We start from the raw sequence: 16,058 nt of genomic DNA on the forward strand, positions 1-16,058 counted from the left end.
AGAAGATGAATGTGCAAGTAGAGATACTGTGGTGCGTTATTCACTGTTTATTTATTCCTCTTGTCACTATTTCAAATTTGTATTGTATTGTTTAGCTTTATCTTTAACTCTGCATTGTTGGAAAAGGACCCATATGTAGCTTAAGCATTTCATTGTTAGTCTACACCTGTCGTTTACAAGACATGTGACAAATAACATGTGATTTGATTTGATTTATATTTTGATGTCACCACAAAATACTTACATGATATCAGGTGGCAGTCTCAGACTGAGCAAGTGCCTCGTTCAAGTGCTAGTCAGAACTAAGAAACTCTGACATTTCCGACTAACTAACTGGTTGTAGTTAAACAGGTGCCGCGTTCAACGAACCAGTTTCCTAGTTCCGACGAGTAGATGAACGTGGCATAGGCTATGAAGCAAACATAGAGCAGCGGACGAATTCAGTTTGACTCGTTCAGGTAAGGGTTGGCTACTCCTATATGCTCTGTCCACCACTAGTATCCAGTTGGTGGCAGGCTTGAGTCATCGTTACCTCTGTAGGTCTATTTTCAATTACTTTTCTGTGTTTCAAGACATGGAGTTTCTAAATGTTTAATTTCCTACGTAGCCTAACATGTTGAACAGTAACGCAAATGATATTGGATCTTTAGTTGTTATGAATGCATGTGTAATGCCACTACGTCAACAAACAAACAACAAATACACAAATAGGCTACATTACATAAGTGCAACTATGGTGACTACACATTGAATCAGTGTTATGATTCATCCGGACGTACACATGGAGACAGGATGTTTGTGGGTCTGACGACGTTATTAAAGTGAAGGTGCGCTGACTGACTGGCTCATACAACTCAGACTAGCCTAAATAGGAAGTGTCCCTGTTCCTCTCCAACGCACCCATTCCAAAAGATAGTTAAGCCTTCTGTAATTACGCAAGGCTATAGCGTAACGTGGACAGCCTAACACCACATGCTAGTTTCGTGAGTAGGCCTAATACAGGCAGGAGAACATTCATGCGACTGAGACATTTGACAAGGTAAAGCTGAAGCTTCATTCTTGCCGTATTAATAAGTGGGGTTGTTTTGTGGACGTGGACTGGACGAGGTTGTTTCCTTACCTGTGTGAACTGGGCGGGTACCCGAGCGAACGGGACAACAGACCGCACCACACTCACAACAGAAGGAGGAAAATAGATTTCAGAGACGGAATATATATATATTTTAAAAAAAATACTTTGATCAAGGTGAGTTTTCTATTTTATATGTGTGCTATTACAGTCAACTTGTTTTTTAGCGCGCTACCTGCGATGTAAGGGCGTGAGTAGAGATTGTAGCCTTTACACCTGGCTGAGGTTCGGGTAGTTTTAGCTTTGTAGGCCTAAATGCGGTGGGCTAGTCTACAGTAGCCCTAGATAGCACATTTGCTGTGGCATATGCTAGTCTACTAAATGTATGGGAAAATGGGGTAAATTGAGACCTTTATAAAAAATATATATTAAAAAAACATCTGCATATCTCCCTCAAGGGAAATTTGACTTGGTAAAAATCATTTTTTTTGGACCTAACTTGCTTACAACCTTTTCCCCATGAAATGATGACCTCTTCCTAAATATTTGGTAAAATTATACATTTTGTATAGAAACAAGGGTGGCTCAGCTTACCCCTTTTGCTCAACTTACCCCACTCTCCTATCCTGAAAATCTATATTATAGTCATGTTTTTTAAAATTCATATTTCATCATAGAGGAGTTTCAGAACATTTTTATGAGAGCAAGAGATGGTTATTTTCTTCCCTTCCAGATTTCCTCATGTGAATAAAAATCATTTATCATTTATTGCTGCAAAACAAACATGGAATCTGGGTTCAATAACAGGTTCTCTACTGCCCTCGTTTTGTATTTTCACGTGTGAAGTAGTCTACACTGTATCTCATTTGGTGCAACACCTTTGTTTTGGATATTGTAGCCTACAACTATTGACCGACTTTCCCAAGGCCTGGCTATAAATGCAAACCATGTTTTTCCATCACTCTTTGTTCCTTGCGCTCCACATTCTTATCCTGGTGGTTTGCTTATTAATGCACAGTAAGCCTATTTTGTCTGTCTCTCTTTTGAGGGTGTGAAGTTACACCCTCTCTGTACCCTGCAGACACTAGTATTGACAGGTTCCGACCCCACAGCTATGTGAAGTGAGTGAGAGGATCACGATGACACATTGTGAACTCTATTAACTCAATGCTTTAACACATATCAACCATAAAAACATAGGCAAAAAAATTTTGGGAACTTAAAATACATTTTTCAAAACACTTTAATAGTCCCTCCCTATAGCTGTCCAGCTAGCATACTTTGGGTATTCGTACTATCTAAAGAGAAATAATGAGACAGGTATTTCTACATAGCCTCGGGCGACAATCTGACTGAGAATCTGAGCAGCTCGGTAAGTTTCTGCCATTGTTCTGTGTGTGTGTCCCATTGTTTACCGGGTATTAAGACGGGGGATGATAAGAGACACAGATCTAGGCTGTGGTTGTTTTGCATAGTCTCTCCTGTGCCAGATTCGTGTCCCTGCTCGTCACACATTCCATGGATGGGAACCCATAGTCCTCCCTCGCTCCCTATTACCTTTTCTTCTTCCTTGGTTCCCCTCTACCACTTATTCATGGAACGGGAGATATATGATTGTGTGGAGTGGGGGGCTTACTTTTGTCTTAGAAAATTCTAACTTGCAGAGTCTCTCTCCCTGCTCGCTTTCTCCATTACTCTCTGTCCAAGAACTGTGTTTTACTTTACCCCTCTCTCTCTCTGTCCTCTTTCTTCATTACTCTTTGATCTCATCTGTTTGCAGAAGCCCTTCAGAACAACTCTAATTACATGTAGTGCAGTAGTTTCTTCCCTCCAGACCAGCTGTGGCGTTCTACTAGGAAACCAAAGTGTTTTATATGTACGTTACGCTGTTTTGCTTTACCTCTGCCAGTAAGTAGCCCAATGGTTTGTACACATGGATATGTGTGATATGTGTGTGAACGGATGTTTTATTCCTAAATGTAGCACCACCTCAGACACTGCTTTCAGTCAGCCAGTACAACAGATGACGTGCCCTTTCACTGACCTGTCTTCAGTCAGTGTTTTGAGGAAGCCACAGCAGGATCAGTCGCTCAATCATATTTTCATTCATACAGCACATTTGAACCAATACATTTGTCTATTGAGTCCTTTAATCTCTCTGCTAAACTCCTTCTCTCCCCTCCTTTCAAGGAAGGGCCATGGTATCCACGGCAGAGTATGGCAAAACGTCGTGGGAGCTGTCGGTCCAGGTAGACCAGAGAGATGGAGACGAGGGCATGAGGTTTAAACTCCGAGTCAAGGGAGACCTGCACATTGGAGGACTCATGCTCAAACTGGTGGAGAAGATCAGTGAGTCTCTCTCTCTCTCTCTCTCTCTCTCTCTCTCTCTCTCTCTCTCTCTCTCTCTCTCTCTCTCTTTCTCTCTCTCTCTCTCTCTCTCTCTCAGCCACAGTACTAGACTGGAGAACACACCCTGGTTTGTCCTACATTCCTCTATACTGCTGAGTAGTATTGTTTTCCCACAATGCTTCAGTACCACAGCCTGAAAGGCTGAAGTTCACCACTTTATCTCGTATCTATTCACCTGGGAGAAATCTCCCAGAAACCCTATTCCCTGTGTCATGCGCTATATTTGACAGTTATTATGTCTACAAAATGAGTGCACTACATGGGCAATAGGGTGTGATTTAAGACACAGGCTGTGTTTTATCCAGGATGATTAGACATTAGGGACTTCCTCATGGGAAGACGGCATGAAAGTGGCCTAAGGCAAGGTGTGTTGTGTTTGTTACGGCATCGTTAAGTAGGCATATGACTACATGTATATGATTAAGCCAAATATGACTCAGTGGCCAGTCATCAGACTGGACTAACAATGGTCTGGGTTTAGCTGTAACGCTCACAACATGATGTCTTCGAGAATCATCAAGCCACACCCATCTGCTTCCTGTGGGGACCTCTTATGCCTGCTGCAGGTGGTTTGTTTGGCGTAAACTTATGGGCAGAAGCTTTCTCGTATAGTCAGAAACGTACACATACTCCATGCTGAAATTGTTCTTAGACAATTGAATATCAATTTGAATTGTGGATGAAATATAAAATTATACGTGTTTAATGGCATTGTTTGTACTTTGAGAAAATGCTGTCCTCTTACCCAACCATAACCCCTCTCTTTCTCTCTCTTTCCCTCCTCTCCCTCTCGCCGCCAGAGGCCCCTCAGGACTGGTCAGACCATGCTCTGTGGTGGGACCAGAGGAGCTGTTGGCTGCTGAAGACCCACTGGACCCTGGACAAGTACGGTGTCCAGGCGGACGCTGACCTGCGCTACACTCCCCAGCACAAACCCCTGTGCCTGCAGCTGCCCAACATGAAGATGGTCAAACTCACTGTCAGCTACTCTGCCGTCGTCTTCAAGACCGTCGCTGAGATCTGCAGAGCGCTCAGTGAGTACCCTAACCGGGCAATAGTGCAGCTCCGAAAGAACTAGATCACTGTTTTAATATGGTGAAGTTCCCAATACGGGAAATGTTAGGGGCTCGGACCTATGGGGTAGGGGTTTAAATCTAGATGTAAGGATATAGGGCTAGGAGTCTAGGATCTAGGAGTCAGATAGGGTGCAGTGTCTCTCCTTGACCTGGTCTTCCTTTTTCCAGGAGGCCAGAGGAGAGGGAAGGGGTTAGGGTGTAGTCTAGAGGTCAGATCTCTCCTTGACATTCTTCTCTCTCCTCCAGACATCAGGAGGCCAGAGGAGAGGGAAGGGGTTAGGGTGTAGTCTAGAGGTCGGATCTCTCCTTGACATTCTTCTCTCTCCTCCAGACATCAGGAGGCCAGAGGAGCTGTCCCTGCTGAAGCCTCCAGATGACCCGTCCAAGAAGAAGAAGAAGAAAGACAAGAACCCAGCACTGGACGACATCTTAGATATGGACAGCATCAGCGGAGGCTCTGGGGGAACAGGTGAGAGACACAGTGTTGTTAGCGTTTTTTTATGCATATGAATACGATGTTAATGATGTGTTGTTAGATGTACTGTATCTTCAATGGTCAGATTCTTCCAATCTGTTTTCATGTGACGATTTTTCAACCAAGTTAGCCAGTTAGCCATATCCTGGTCACAGCCCGTCCCTGCATTAGCCAACCCCTTTATTGTCGTCTCTCTGTCAATATAGCTTTGTTGAATCATAGAAACCATCAGGGCCTTAGGCCAAGTTATCCCCATTGAGAAGTTAGTCTGGCTCAAACTCTCCTCATATCACGATGGTCTGTTTTCAATCACGCTGTGAAGGGATTTAATATATCACTATTGCAACACAGTCAAGGTTTCGAACCTCTGGCTAACTCAAAGTGGGTAGCTACTGACTTTTATGTCTCACACCACCACCAGATTCCGCCCACATGGTGGCTTCTGTAGACTTCTGAAACAATCTAAGAAGGAATGGAGAGTTCTATAAAGTTTCTGAAAATCTAAACGAATACAGCTAGCATTAAGGCTTTCGTTACCGCTTACTCTGAAACGCGGGCACACACACACTTTCTGAGTCGGTGTGAGTGTACAGTAGCTATGGTATAGGGAAGCTGAGGATTCCACACCAACTCATAAAACCAGCCTCATTTTGACAGTTGCTCTGAACCATTTCAAAGGAATTATTTCTGAGTTAAAGGCTCTGCTGCTTTTAAACAAATGTAGACAGAGCCATTTCGCCCCCGCAATCCTCTATGCTCCCATGAGGCCTCACTCCTAGGCTAAAGGCGAAACTGATTCTAGATCAGCGTTCTCACACAGAGCCTTTATGAATATGGGCCCTGAGTATATCCTCCTCCACCTGACCCCTCCAGGCAGTCCCCTGTACAGTAAGACTATGGTGCCCACCTACGACCCAGAGAACGGGACTCCTGCCTCGGCCACCAGCCTGTGGTTTGGGGACAACCCACTGACCTCCAGCCAGCCCAACCTGCCCCCTGCGGAGCTGTCCAAGATGTACCAGCAGCTGTCCATGGTGGATAAAGCCATCATCAACGCAGGGTAAGAGTTACTCAGAAACAAACACTCCATTGGAACGAATAAACCTTGAGGGGAACCAGACTCTATGGCTGGACAGGTAGAAAAAATGCTAGTTGTTGCTATGCTGGAGGGCACTACTCTGTCTCTCCCCTGAGCACATAACTTCCTGGTTGACTGTGACATGCTGCTGGTGTGATTGACAGGTGGCTGGACTCCTCCCGCTCCTTGATGGAACAGGGCATCGGAGAAGATGACAGACTGCAGCTACGCTTCAAATACCACTGCTTCTTCGACCTCAACCCAAAGGTTACCCTAACCCCTAACCTTAACCCAAAGTGGGAGTTTGAATACCACTGAAACTCAACCCTATGGTGAGACTAACTGTAACCATAACCCCACGCCTAACCCTAACATTGACTGATTTGTGTGTGTTTTCAGTATGATGCTGTGAGGATAACCCAGCTGTATGAGCAGGCTCGCTGGTCCATCCTACTGGAGGAGATCGACTGCACTGAGGAGGAAATGCTAATGTTCGCCTCCTTACAGGTAGACACACACATGAACACACATACAAATTCAAACCTGCCCACGCGCACGTATTCAAACATACACGCACACATACACACTCGCGAGCGCGCATGAACACACACACACACTCTCACACTATTGTCCATCTGGGAGATCCGGTTTGGAGTCTCATTCCAAGAGAAGGCCTGTTGGGACAGGAGGAAAATCCCATAGGAAAGAGGGAGGGAGGGACATCTGGCTATCACCATGTACTCCTCTGGGTGAGGAAAATATGAGAAAATATCATTAACAAAAAACTATGAAGTGAAAAACCTATGACTGTTAAATGTTCTTCATCTCTGACTTTGATATAATTTTACATTTTTAACAATTTAGTAATTTAGCAGACGCTCTTATCCGGAGCATACATTTGATTATCTTTTTCCAGGTTCTATGCTGATATAAAAACCGTTGTGAAATCCCTGAGATGGTTATTGCTTTCACCTGCATAATTACTGAAATCACAGGGCTCTCTCTTCCTCCCAGTCCTGTGTTATCATCTGGCCTCAAGTGTTGAACTGAAATCTGTTTTAGGGTTCAAACCTGTCATTTAGACAGCTAAAGGCTGGGCATATTTCATTTTTTCAAAGTTGTCTGTTAGTTTTGTGCTCTTCTTGTCTGTTGTGTATTGTAAAATCTCCTGTTATATCCCCCAATTCCCATCATTCACTGATGATTATTAATGATTGTCAACATTGTTTCAGTATCACATATGCAAGATGACCATGTCCACGGAACCTCTGGACTTCTCCAACGAACCAGAGATGGATGAAGTAGAGGCTGCCCTATCCAACCTAGAGGTCACACTTGAGGGAGGAAATACAGACAGAATCCTGGTTAGTGTAGATGTCATACATATGAAGGATTCATATATATATATATTTTTTTTTACATATAAATGATAAACAAGTGTGTGTCATTTGTTTGCTACCGTTTGTTTTCAACAGTTTCAGAGGGTTACAACACCTATATTTAAGCAAAGGGTTTGATGGGTAGTCTGCTTAGATTGCATGTCTCAACGTGATGATGTCACTAAGTCACAAGATAATTGACAGTTTCTTGTTCCCGCCCCACAGGAAGACATCACAGACGTTCCAAAGCTGGCAGACTCCCTCAAGCTGTTCAGGTAAATCCTGAGGGCCCCTGTATTTGCCCAGAAACACACAATGTATTGTATACTGTACCTCTATGTCTATGTAACAGATGGAAACAGACCTTGAATGATAAGTGGTAGAAATAAAATGCCATTTCACTTCAGACAAGGAAAGGTTAATGCACCACGCCGTATATGGCCTGGAGTCTGTGACACAGACAGTTCACACAGCAACATTGAATGTGCAACAGTGTGACTGTGTGGGGACACAACCCGTTCCTGTTTATCCTCACCAAGCTTTTTTGTTGTTGTTTCCTAACCAGGCCTAAAAGACTGACGTTGCGTCCGTTTAAGGAGTACTGGTTCGTGTTTAAAGACACCACCATCTCCTACTACAAGAACAAAGAGACAGCCAGCGGAGAGCCGATAGAACAGCTGCATCTCCGAGGATGTGAGGTGGTCCCTGACGTCAACGTGACGGACAAGAAGTTTGGCATCAAACTGCTGCTCCCAGTGGCTGATGGGATGAACGAGGTCTACATCCGCTGTGACAACGTAAGATGCTATTTCTTATTTAAGTTTTTAGTTTATTAGAGTCGGGGCACCACCAACATGACTCTGTTGTTCCTCCTACATATTGCTGTAACATTTTAGTTTTCTATCCAGGAGACACAGTATTCCAACTGGAAGGCAGCCTGTACCCTGGCCTCCAAGGGCAAGACCATGGCTTACAGCTCCTACAGGTCAGACTTGTTTTTACCTAATACTTCACCTGCCTTGGACCACATTACTAGGGTTGTGACTGTAAACTGACCAAGAGAAACTGTGATTGGTCCAGGTCGGAGGTGAAGAACATCCAGTCTTTCCTGCAGATGAAAAGTCTAGCGCCCCCTCCTGGTCAGGCTGCTCCAGACTTGGATGCCATGGAGATGAACGCTGAGTGCTTTGTCTCCCCCAGATACACCAAGAAGTACAAGACCAAACAGGTGGGTGTCTATCTTCAATATAGAGTGCTCATTCATGATTCCGTGTTTGTGAGCCATAGACAGAGAGAGGATATCACCAGAGCTCTCCAGAGAAAGAGTTGATTATCTCTGACATGACTCAAGTGACACCATAATACTTATCTCAAATCAAATCCAATTTTATTGGTCACATACACATGGTTAGCAGATGTTAATGTGAGTGTAGCGAAATACTTGTGCTTCTGCTTCCGACAGTGCAGTAAAATCGAACAAGTTATCTAAAAATTCCTCAACAACTACCTAATACACACAAATCTAAAAGGGGTGAATGAGAATATGTACATGTAAATATATGGATGAGCGATCGCCGAGCGGCATAGGCAAGTGGCAACTAGATGGTATAAAATACAGTATATACAAATGCTATGAGTAATGTAAGATATGTAAAAATTATTAAAGTGACATTATTTAAAGTGACTAGTGATCCATTTGTTAAAGTGGCCAGTGATTGGATCTTGTGTATGCAGCAGCCTCTCTGAGTTAGTGATGGCTGTTTAGCAGTCTGATGGCCTTGAAATAGAAGCTATTCTTCAGTCTCTCGGTCCCAGTTGTGATGCACCTGTACTGACATCACCTTCTGGATGGAAGCGGTGTGAACAGGCAGTGGCTCAGGTTGTTGTTGTCTTTGATCTTTTTTTGTCTTCCTGTGACATCTGGTGCTATAGGTGTCATGGAGGGCAGGTAGTTTGTACCCGGTGATGCGTTGTGCAGACTGCACCACCCTCTGGAGAGCCTTGCAGTTAATGGGCGGAGCAGTTGCCGTACCAGGCGGTGATACAGTCCGACAGGATGCTCTCGATTGTGGATCTGTAGAAGTTAGTCAGGGTTTTGGGAGACAAGCCAAAATTTCAAGCCTCCTGAGGTTGAAGCCTCCTGAGGTTGAAGCCTCCTGAGGTTGAAGCCTCCTGAGGTTGAAGAGGCGCTGTTGCACCTTCATCACCACACTGTCTGTGTGGGTGGACCATTTCAGTTTGTTGTTGATGTGTACGCCGAGGAACTTAAAGGTTCTTGTTAGCGGGCCGTGACGGTGGCACTGTATTATCTTCAAAGAAGGTGTTTAGTTTGTCTGGCAGCAAGACGTCGGTGTCCGTGACGTGGCTGGTTCTCTTTTTGTAGTCCGTGAGTTCCTGTAGACCCTGCCACATACGCCTCATGTCTGAGCCGTTGACTCCACTTTGGCCCTGTTCCGGCATTTCGTTCGTTTGATTGCCTTGCGGAGAGAATAACTACACTGTTTATATTCAGCCATAGTCACAGACCTCTTTCCATGGTTAAATATGGTGGTTCGTGCTTTCAGTTCTCCGCAAATGCCGCCATCCATCCACGGTTTCTGGTTAGGGTAGGTTTTAAAAGTCAGTGGGTACAACATCTCCAATGCACTTCCTTATGAATTCACTCACAGAGTCAGTGTATATGTTGATGTTATTCTCTGAGGCTGACCGGAGCATGTACATAGCTGTGGGAAATGTACATAGCTGTGACGATAACTGATGAGAATTCTCTTGGAAGGTAATATGGCCGGCATTTGATCGGGTGAGGTCGGGTGAGCAAAAGGACTTGAGTATGTATGTTGTTATGATTTCACCATGAGTCGTTAATCATGAAGCATACACCCCCCTCTTCCTCTTCCCAGAGAGGTGTTTATCTCTGTCAGCTCGATGCATGGAGAAGCCCGGTGACTGAACCGTTTCCGACAACCTATCCTGAGAGAACCATGTTTATAATAATACAACTTAAGATTTCCTGGGGTAACAATGTAAGAAATAAAACATTTTAAAAAACAAAATAGTTGCCTAAGGACTCTAAATGAGGCGATCATCTCTGAAGGCGCCCAGACCATTATATTCCATTCGCTCACCATTTCAGTAGTTTTCTTATTTTTTTTTCGTTATTGGGTAGATAAGCTTTAATTTTACAGATTGTAGCTTCCAAACATTTGTGCACACCTACTCATTCCAGGTTTTTTTCTACAATGTATATATTTGAGATTTTGTAAAGTAGCCACCCGTTGCCTTGATGACAGATTTGCGGGGGGGGGGGGTGAATAGTTATGCATGCTCAAGATTTTTCTTTTCTTGTCTTATTTCTTGTTTGTTTCACAATAAAAATATTTTGCATCTTCAAAGTGATAGGCATGTTGTGTAAATCAAATTATACAAACCCCCCCAAAAATCAATTGAAATTCCAGGTAGTTAAGAAACAAAATAGGAAAAATGCCAAGGGGGGGTGAATACATTTACTTTTGCAAGCCAGCATATTTGTTGCAAGAATTTTGCATAATTTAAATGAACAATTCTATTCTGGCGTCGTTTTGTGTATCAGTTCATAAACCATGTGTCATGGAATCATTGTAAATCTCTTCCAACTGCGCCATATAGATTGTAACTCTTTTGGTCCTTAAATTAAACTGGTATTTGTTTTTATTTATCAATTTTCTTTAACCAATTTTGGTCTTTGATGCAAGGCCGACATAAGTTCTTTACTTTTTCCCCCTTCCATTTGCCTCTTCCGTTTTTGCGGTAATGCTGCAATTCATTGGTTGTAATTTTGGATAGAGCAGACATTTCCATATATTTTTGTTAGCTGCATGTATGACAACTTCACCAGTCCTGATATAATTTACAAAGATTATACCGGTTTACTTATCAACTTGGGGCAGCAGGGTAGCCTAGTGGTTAGAGTATTGGACTAGTAACCGGAAGGTTGCAAGTTCAAATCCCTGAACTGACAAGGTACAAATCTGTTGTTCTGCCCCTGAACAGGCAGTTAACCAACTGTTCCTGTTCCTATTTTTATATATATATATTTAACTGCAATATTTGTTGTACTATATGTTCTGTATTTTCTGGTGGATTAAACTGAAATTGCAACCAAGTTTCTATGGCTTGTTTTTTTTTTTAATAGCAATGTTTTGAAATTGATTTAGTTTTTAAAGAATCAAAAGTGAGAGGTTGTAATCTGAATAAAGGGAAAAAGGCCATTCTTAAACATGGGGTGAGACATTCTTTCTAAATTGCTAGAGAACCAGTTCGGATTTAAGTATTACTTTTGTATGACTGACGCCTTTAATAAGAGGTCTAATGCTTTAAAATGTAATAATTTTGCCCTCCGAATTGATATTAATTTTATAAATATGCCCTTTTAATTTTGCCTGGCTTGCCATTCCAAATTAAATTGGATATTGTTTGCTCATATAATAAATTTAAAAAACAGGTCGCTAGGTTTAGGCAAAACCATAAGCAAATAGGTCAAATGGGATTTGACTAGAGTTAATCAGGGTGATTTCCCCCCCCCCCCCCCCCCCCGACAAATAAACAGGTATTTTCATTTCCATGGTAGCAAGATCTTAACTAAAAATGTATTGGAGTCAGATAATGTCTTTCGGGATATGTATACCGACTATGAAATGTAAAACTACACAGTAATGTAAAAGTTGTATTTTTTTTTGTAATCCAATACGTAATATAGTACATTTATCATAATTAGGTTAGAAAACGTATCTAGATGTTCTATGAGGCTGTGGAGGGATCCAAATAGTGGATTTAAAAGAACATGAATCATATGCCGATAGTGGACAACCTTGTTTTATTCCTCTTGACAATTAAAACATTTCTGAGAAGTAGCCATTATTACTATTTTACACCTATGGTTACTATACATAACTTTAACCCATTTTATAAGAGATTCTCCAAAATGAAAATATTCCAGGCATTTATATATAAACTCCAGTTGTTCTTTATCAAAGGCCATTTCAAAGTCAGCCAAGAATTCCCAGATCCAATGTATTGTCCATGTAAAAAACCTGTCTGATTTATGATGATGAATAATATAATACATTTTTGTATCACAACACTGAAGTGTAATAGGCCTCCAATTTTTTTAATGGACTGGGTCTTTATATTTACCACTTGGATCCTGTTTCAGTAATAATGAAATCAGACCCTTTCAGCATTTGTTAGATGATTGACATAATGTCTGTGTAAAGTAACCTAAATGTCCCTTTTCTGTCTCCTGTCCAGCTGACAGCGAGGATCCTGGAGGCCCATCAGAACATCGCCAGGCTCTCCCTCAATGAAGCTAAAATGCGCTTTATCCAGGCCTGGCAGTCCCTGCCTGAATTTGGTATCAAATACTACATTGTCAGGTACATAAATGTGACCGACCAGGTTCAAACAGCTCAAGACTGTTAGCGAGATAAAGCCTGGGAGTTAGCTCAGGGAGCAGGTTCACAAAACCACTATGGTTCCATAAAGATATTATGAATGTGTGTGTGTGTTCCAGGTTCCGAGGCAGTAAGAAGGATGAGCTGATGGGTATCTCCTATAACCGTCTGATCCGTATTGACATGTCCACTGGCCTGCCCATCACCACCTGGAGGTTCGCCAACATGAGACAGTGGAATGTCAACTGGGAGATCAGACAGGTAAATGGTTCTAGATTGATTGATTGGTTCATTGGTTTATTTAATTGATTGATTACTTTTTACAGATTAGGAAGTAATGGATAATAGTTGCCTCTGAGAAACCAGTTTCTCCTGAAAATGTACAGTGGGGCAAAAAAGTATTTAGTCAGACACCAATTGTGCAAGTTCTCCCACTTAAAAAGATGAGAGGCCTGTAATTTTCATCATAGGTACACTTCAACAATGACAGACAAAAATCCAGAAAATCACATTGTAGGATTTTAAATTTATTTATTTGCAAATTTTGGTGGAAAATAGGTATTTGGTCACCTACAAACAAGAAACATTTCTGGCTCCCACAGACCTGTAACTTCTTCTTTAAGAGGCCCCTCTGTCCTCCACTCGTTACCTGTATTAATGGCACCTGTTTGAACTTGTTATCAGTATAAAAGACACCTGTCCACAACCTCAAACAGGCACACTCCAAACTCCACTATGGCCAAGACCAAAGAGCTGTCAAAGTACACCAGAAACAAAATTGTAGACCTGCACCAGACTGGGAAGACTGAATCTGCAATAGGTAAGTAGCTTGGTTTGAAGAAGTCAACTGTGGGAGCAATTATTAGGAAATGGAAGACATAGAAGAACACTGATAATCTCCCTCGATCTGGGGCTCCACGCAAGATCTCACCCCGTGGGGTCAAAATGATCACAAGAATGATGAGAATAAATCCCAGAACCACATGGGGGGACCTAGTGAATGACCTGCAGAGAGCTGGGATCAGAGTAACAAAGCCTACCATCAGTAACACACTACGCCGCCAGGGACTCAAATCCTGCAGTGCCATACGTGTCAGTACAAGTCCAGGCATGTCTGAAGTTTGTTAGAAAGCATTTGGATGATCCAGAAGAAGATTGGGAGAATGTCATATGGTCAGAAGAAACCAAAATATAACTTTTTGGTAAAAACTCAACTCGTCGTGTTTGGAGGACAAAGAATGCTGAGTTGCATCCAAAGAACACCATACCTACTGTGAAGCATGTGGGTGGAAACATCATGCTTTGGGGCTGTTCTTCTGCAAAGGGACCAGGACGACTGATTTGTGTAAAGGAAAGAATAAATGGGGTCATGTATCGTGAGATTTTGAGTAAAAACCTCCTTCCATCAGCAAGGGCATTGAAGATGAAACGTGGCTGGGTCTTTCAGCATTACAATGATCCCAAACACACCGCCCGGGCAACGAAGGAGTGGCTTCGTAAGAAGCATTTCAAGGTCCTGGAGTGGCCTAGCCAGTCTCCAGATCTCAACCCCATAGAAAATCTTTGGAGGGAGTTGAAAGTCCGTGTTGCCCAGCACACCCAAAACATCACTGCTCTAGAGGAGATCTGCATGGAGGAATGGGCCAAAATACCAGCAACAGTGTGTGAAAACCTTGTGAAGACTTACAGAAAACGTTTGACCTCTGTAATTGCCAACAAAGGGTATATAACAAAGTATTGAGATAAACGTTTGTTATTGACCAAATACTTATTTTCCACCATAATTTGCAAATTAATTCATAAAAAATGCTACAATGTGATTTTTCTGGATTTTTTTTCTCATTTTGTCTGTCATAGTTTAAGTGTACCTATGATGAAAATTACAGGCCTCTCATCTTTTTAAGTGGGAGAAATTGCACAATTGGTGGCTGACTAAATACGTTTTTGCCCCACTGTATCTATAAAGTACATTAATCAGTAATAATCCATGTTGTTTCATGTCTCCAGGTGGCCATAGAGTTTGACCAGAATGTGTCGATAGCCTTCTCCTGTGTGAGTTGTGACTGCAAGGTGGTCCATGAGTACATAGGAGGATACATCTTCCTCTCAACACGCTCCAAAGACCAGAACGAGACACTGGACGAGGAACTATTCCACAAACTTACTGGAGGGCAGGAATGAACCTGGGACATCAGCTTTCATTTAGTGCCGTGGCGATCAAACATGAGGATTTGTTACAAGCTGAGACTATCCATGCATTCCAATGCAGTCAATCATTCATGTACTGAAGGCCTGTAAAAAGCCAATCCAGAGTCGAGAAAGAATTTAAATGAATTGCTGATATGGTTTTGTAGGCTACATAAATTATATTTTCATATTGTAAGTGCAGAGAAAAGTAGACGTCTTGGTCACAGTACACTACATTTGATTCTAAGACCATCTCTACAAGGCTCATTTGCCTGACGGTTAGGCCTGGCAAATCACTTGGCACATGGGCTGTACATCTTGTCACCTGTTTACCTTGGTGTAGCCCAGAAAAAATCTCAGTGACAACCAGCAGACAGTGGTTGAAGAGGAGGATTTAGGTAGTTTTACTGACACCACATTTTTTAAGTCTTTGATTTCAATGTTGTAGGCTACTTTCACAATCACTCTTATTGGGCTGCTCATTGCCCTATTTTATACATATTACTTTTATACTGTTTTATAATGTAACATTTGCAATTGTATTACAAGTCCAACAGAATTTCAAAGATATTTCTGGTGATGGGTTATTATCACGTAGAACGAGACATTTGTTTACACTGGTATTTCTCTTGACTGAACTGCATTGAAATAAACTTGAGAAACATGTTTTGGTCAATTGTTGGCTCTGTAATGGCACAGCAGTTCGTGGCGCATCTACATACAGTAGAATTGTCTTTCCGGCCTTAGATCAGTTATATAACCCCATGTGAGAAAGTTAAAACATCCCTAGACACATGAGCATGTAAGACCAAAATTGCTCCTTCAGTCTTGATGTCAAACAGATTATACTGTATGTCAACTATGAGAATTATGTTTTGAGAATGGATGGAGGCTCGTACTATGGAAGCCTATTCCCGCCATGAAATAAATCAAGAAAAATGCTGATACAAAATGTT

General features: G+C 42.2%; 1 protein-coding gene across 1 annotated transcript; it reads left to right on the forward strand.

Moving 5' to 3' along the window:
* Positions 1–831: 831 nt before the first annotated feature.
* On the forward strand, positions 832–15,768 carry fermt1 (FERM domain containing kindlin 1). The gene is made up of 15 exons (XM_046292089.1): positions 832–1,246; positions 3,260–3,418; positions 4,279–4,512; positions 4,886–5,023; positions 5,903–6,089; positions 6,272–6,374; positions 6,507–6,614; positions 7,340–7,471; positions 7,712–7,761; positions 8,052–8,283; positions 8,395–8,471; positions 8,567–8,714; positions 12,773–12,897; positions 13,035–13,176; positions 14,923–15,768. Exons 2-15 carry the CDS (start codon positions 3,268–3,270, stop codon positions 15,094–15,096), a joined length of 2,001 nt encoding a protein of 666 aa, XP_046148045.1. The 5' UTR covers positions 832–1,246; positions 3,260–3,267; the 3' UTR covers positions 15,097–15,768.
* The last annotated feature ends 290 nt before the right edge of the window (positions 15,769–16,058 follow it).

The sequence above is a fragment of the Oncorhynchus gorbuscha genome, linkage group LG12 (assembly GCF_021184085.1).
Source record: "Oncorhynchus gorbuscha isolate QuinsamMale2020 ecotype Even-year linkage group LG12, OgorEven_v1.0, whole genome shotgun sequence".
NCBI classification, from domain to species: domain Eukaryota; kingdom Metazoa; phylum Chordata; class Actinopteri; order Salmoniformes; family Salmonidae; genus Oncorhynchus; species Oncorhynchus gorbuscha.